The 5210-nt window shown below is 41.8% G+C and overlaps 1 protein-coding gene across 1 annotated transcript; it reads left to right on the forward strand.

The window, feature by feature from the left end:
- On the forward strand, positions 1-4374 carry stmn1a (stathmin 1a). The gene is made up of 5 exons (XM_058404919.1): positions 1-110; positions 1725-1770; positions 1881-2053; positions 3401-3592; positions 3673-4374. The coding sequence occupies exons 2-5, from the start codon at positions 1758-1760 to the stop codon at positions 3724-3726; spliced, it is 432 nt and encodes a 143-aa protein (XP_058260902.1). The 5' UTR covers positions 1-110; positions 1725-1757; the 3' UTR covers positions 3727-4374.
- The last annotated feature ends 836 nt before the right edge of the window (positions 4375-5210 follow it).

A 5210-nucleotide genomic window follows, 5' to 3' on the forward strand; every position in this document is an offset into this window, starting at 1 on the left:
GAAGTAGCCAATAGGAGGTGTGGTCTGGTGTGACGTCATACGATTTGGTCTTCTTATCCGCGAACTAACGTTGCATGCAGCAAGAAGTCGGCGCGAAAGGGACGGATCAGGTGAGTTCACGTGCACAAAAAGAAAAGTTTTAATCAAAGGAAAAACAAAAAAAATGCAACGCAGAATCTCAATGAGACTCGATTTTATGCAGAGCGAAGTTTATAGTCGGGTGAAGGAAGTGCACTAATGCATCACTGGGCAGAGAGCAAATATAAATAAACATTTTTTTTTGCGCGCGTGCCGTTTAGTTGGTGTGTTATGAGATCAACAGCAACAACAAAAAAAGTTATGATGAGCTTATAACTCTGACTTATTTTCACCATTAAACTGCGTGTTTAGCATCCTGCACGTTGCTCATTGCTTGCTGTGAGTTCATTAAGTGTGTGTTTTCGTGGCTGTAACATCAGCCGACATTTTGTGATCACGCAAAGGTGTCTCGTAGATCTTTCAGGTATTTATCTTGCTGATAAATTGTGACATTATAGTGCGCTGTACTCTGCTTATTTGCTTTAGATGCGAAAGTTCAATGCCCCTTGCTGTTCAGAGGCTGTTCATTGTTTAGACTCAAATTCAAGTGCATACGATAAGCTATTTTCAGGACGAACTTGACCCACATGGGGGGGTATTGATAAGCAGAGCTTGAGTGTGTGTGAGGCGGAGTTGGAGCACGCGCCACCGCCTGTCTGTCTGTCCGTGTCTTTGTTTGCAGCTGCTCTCCATGTGGCGCTTTCCCGGTGATGTTTGTGTTTCACACTTTTCACGGTCGGTGCACTGCAAGCTTTTTAGAGAGAAAGAGGAGGAAAAAAGCTCGCCAGTTAAAAGAAATGTTGTGCGTTCAGTTTGCCCGCGTTTAAGACCAACCCCCAAACAAACAACAAAAAAAAAATCCTGCGCGTGTTCATCTTTTTCCACTTTGTTTTGATGAGTGACGTCGCTCGGAAGAGATCTTGCGCGAGCGCGCCTTTTCGGTCTCGAGGACCTGTTTTTTTTTTTTTTTCTTCTTCCTTTCGCCACAACATGCGCGCGCCAAATTTCAGTGCAGTTCAAATAGCGGTGATTCTATCTCTCTCTCTCTCTATCTCTCTCTCTCTATCTCTCTCTCTCTCTCTCTCTCTATCTATCTATCTATCTATCTATCTATCTATCTATCTATCTATCTATCTATCTATCTATCTATCTATCTATAAAATTTGTTTCTTTGTGCGTCTCCCTCTCTGCATATTTCTTTCTCTCTCTTAGTCTCTATTTCTCTTTCTCTCGCTCTCTGTATATTTGTCTGTGTGTCTCTCTCTCTCTCTCTCTCTCTCTCTCTCTGTGTCTCCCTCTCTGTATATTTCTCTCTCTCTTAGTCTCTATTTCTCTTTCTCTCGCTCTCTGTATATTTGTCTGTGTCTCTCTCTCTCTCTCTCTCTCTCTCTCTCTCTCTCTGTGTCTCCCTCTCTGTATATTTCTCTCTCTCTTGGTCTCTTTCTTTTCTCTCGCTCTCTTTATATTTCTCTCTCTCTCCCTCCCTCCTCTTTATTTGGAAAAGATAAAGCTAAACTCGACCATTAACACGCATTACAAACTCGCATGATTTTTTTTTTTTTTATTTGTACAAAGAGCATCTAAATAATTGCTGCACAAGTAAAAGTAATCCTGCTCAGCTTTTAATATCTCCAACCCCCCCGCAGGTGTAGGACTCATCTCAGCAATCTTCTGACACGATGGCCGCTCGTGGTAAAGAGCTGAATTTCCCTTCATCATTGCTGTGCTTTACATTATCACATTATCATTTTGCAGTGTTTTTAAAGATGATTTTGGACTTGACTTTTCTTCCTTGCTTTTAGATTTTAAAGTGAAGGAGCTGGACAAGCGGGCCTCAGGCCAGGCCTTTGAGGTCATTTTGGACACTGCTGCAACAGAGGTGAAGGCAGACTTCCCCCTGTCTCCCCAGAAGAAAAAGGATTGGTCACTGGAGGAAATCCAGAAGAAGCTGGAAGCAGCCGAGGAAAGGCGCAAGGTACACCTCAAACATCTGGCTTGTTCGGCACTACCAGCTTCTTACAGGATTACAGCTATATGCAGGAAACCTATGCTGTTCATTTACTCTGCTACAGCCAGTGGTCAGGAAAAACATGTTCATGTATAATGCTGATTCTCATTTATTTACATTTACCTGTCCTAGGACAGGTATTTGTTTCTATTAGCAATTGCTTGTGATTTTTTATTATTATTATTATTATTATTATTATTATTATTATTATTATTTTTGCATTGACTTAATCCAAGTCAATAAGACCTGTAAGTTTATGAGCCAACTGAAAACGTGAAGGCCGGCCTAGAGTCTCTGTAAGGCGTGAAGGCCGGCCTAGAGTCTCTGTAAGGCGTGAAGGCCGGCCTAGAGTCTCTGTAAGGCGTGAAGGCCGGCCTAGAGTCTCTGTAAGGCGTGAAGGCCGGCCTAGAGTCTCTGTAAGGCGTGAAGGCCGGCCTAGAGTCTCTGTAAGGCGTGAAGGCCGGCCTAGAGTCTCTGTAAGGCGTGAAGGCCGGCCTAGAGTCTCTGTAAGGCGTGAAGGCCGGCCTAGAGTCTCTGTAAGGCGTGAAGGCCGGCCTAGAGTCTCTGTAAGGCGTGAAGGCCGGCCTAGAGTCTCTGTAAGGCGTGAAGGCCGGCCTAGAGTCTCTGTAAGGCGTGAAGGCCGGCCTAGAGTCTCTGTAAGGCGTGAAGGCCGGCCTAGAGTCTCTGTAAGGCGTGAAGGCCGGCCTAGAGTCTCTGTAAGGCGTGAAGGCCGGCCTAGAGTCTCTGTAAGGCGTGAAGGCAACAGGCAAACGTCCAGTATGACTGCTGCATACTGTTGGTTAAGGCTGCTTGGTGGTTCACACAATCCAGAAACTTTCCTGATCCATGCAAGTCAAAGAAATCATATTCTTAGTCATTATAAATCTAGTTCTATATAATTTGGAGTAAACATCTGTGTGTTCATGTACTTTCAGCCGTGTTATATATGCTAGTGTTAAGTTCTGCTAGGACTTTCTTGGTGTGTTTGGGCTTTTCTGGCAGTCACATTCTTTATATGGAAACCTATCCACATAGAATAATGTACACTTATGAACTTTCTGTTGTACTCTAGAGCCTGATTAATTGATTTTTTTGCAAGTGCATTGCTAGCATGATTACAATGGTGTTGAATGTACTTCCCTACAAGATTCTATCATGTATCAATAATGTCAGTGTCGCATCATGAATAATTTACTAGGACTTTAGACCTAGTATGTACCACAAGTAAACTATTCTTCTGAGCAATCTGAACATGTCTCAACACCACCTCAAGGTCTGTAAAGTTCTCATATTATTGGTTTACCTCCTTGGCAGTCCCACGAAGCTGAAGTTCTGAAGCACTTGGCGGAGAAGCGCGAGCATGAGAAGGAGGTGCAGCAGAAAGCGCTGGAGGAGAACAACAATTTCAGCAAGATGGCAGAGGAGAAACTGAATCAGAAAATGGAAGCCACTAAAGAGAACCGTACAGCAATAATGGCAGCCATGACCGAGAAGTTCAAAGAGAAGGTACAACATGGTTCCTCTGTTTTCGCTTTAGTTGTGATTTTTATTTTGTTTTATTCTGCTAATTTTTATCTATGTTCTAGGATAAGAAGCTGGAAGAGGTCCGGAAAAACAAGAACAAGGAGGCGGAGATTTGACCTGCTCGGCTGCGGGGGTGGTGGGGGGCCGTTTAAGAAGGGTTTTTTAAAAAGAAAAAAATAAGTCCAAAGATTTTTCATTTCTTTACTGTGTGTAAATGTAAGAAACATGAAACCTTTACTTCACCTGTACTTCCTGGCGTTTAGTTTTTAGAGTGCAATGCTGGTTTTTCTTGTACATGTGACTTTCAGTCGCCGACTCTGAGCTCTGTTTGCTGTTCTCTGATGCGCTTCCGGATATTGGCAGTAGTCTTGGCGTTTTGAAGGAAGCGTGTTGCCGTTACACGTTAAGGTCCTCATCGTTTGTATTAATGCAGTCTCCATTCTTGTCCGTTCAATCTGTTTTTGCACTTATAGTATGATATCTATGGTTATGGGTTCTTATTTCCAGAAACTGTTAGTTTTGCTGATTTGCTGCTAGTTAGTACATCTCTTGTGGCCAGTTTTGCTTTCCTGCTGTAAAGATGACCAAGGGCTAATTTTGAATATGCACAGGACAGTCACATGTGCACTAGGGTAGCAAGTTTGGTTTGGAGGGATAAGGCTCTACTATACATGTTGAATGCAAAAGAGCATTACATTTTGGCTGTTATACTGACTCCAGTGGAAAAAAAAAAATAAAAAAAAAATTCCAAGACCAAACTGTCTGTACTGGGATTTATTAATGTGTAACTCATTCTTTCAAACCTTAATTTCTCATGAAGGAATGGAAATTTTGAAACCAGGGTTTCTGCACTGTCTGACCTGTACACCATTAGGATGGCGTAAATGGATAATGCACTGGACCTAAATCTAAGCTCTTTTATTTGACATTTTCTGTCCACTTTTTAAATGTTAGCCATGTGATTTGTCAATGCTAACTTGTAGAGTCCAGTGTTGGGTGCCTGGGTAGTGAAAATAATAAATTAAAGAAGTTTATAAATTCACAATGAAGTAATGATACTGTATGCTGCAGGAATCTAAACTGACAATTGTCTTAATCTAGCCCTCTTCCATTCTGATGTTTTAACTAGGCTTTAAATATAATTAAAAGTATTTCTCAAAGTTTCTGAACTGCTTCTGAACATTTTAAGTTATATTTCAATGCTGGAAATTCGTTAGTCTTTAAATTAGTTTAGTTAAAACAATTTAAAGGAACATTTTGAAAACATCAAATCTCAATAGGGAAAATATGCTGGTTATGTATACTGATATGGATTGGGTGATGTGTTAGGAACGAAAGAATGGCACATCATTTGATGGAATTGAAAATGATCAACCTACAGAGGGCTGAATTTAAAGATGCCCTGAAAATCGTAAGTGATGCAGCAGGCTAGTCCATTTTGCTGAAGTTTCATTGCAGCAACTCCAAAACGGTACTCAGTAGCTTGTATGGCACCCACGTACTTGTATGCCTGACAACATCGGGACATGATGGATGGTGTCCTGGGGTATCAATTCCTTCATACTCTCACCATATGAGGCCAGACATTGTCGTGCACCAG

This window comes from Hemibagrus wyckioides, linkage group LG12, assembly GCF_019097595.1.
Source record: "Hemibagrus wyckioides isolate EC202008001 linkage group LG12, SWU_Hwy_1.0, whole genome shotgun sequence".
Classification (NCBI taxonomy): Eukaryota; Metazoa; Chordata; class Actinopteri; order Siluriformes; family Bagridae; genus Hemibagrus; species Hemibagrus wyckioides.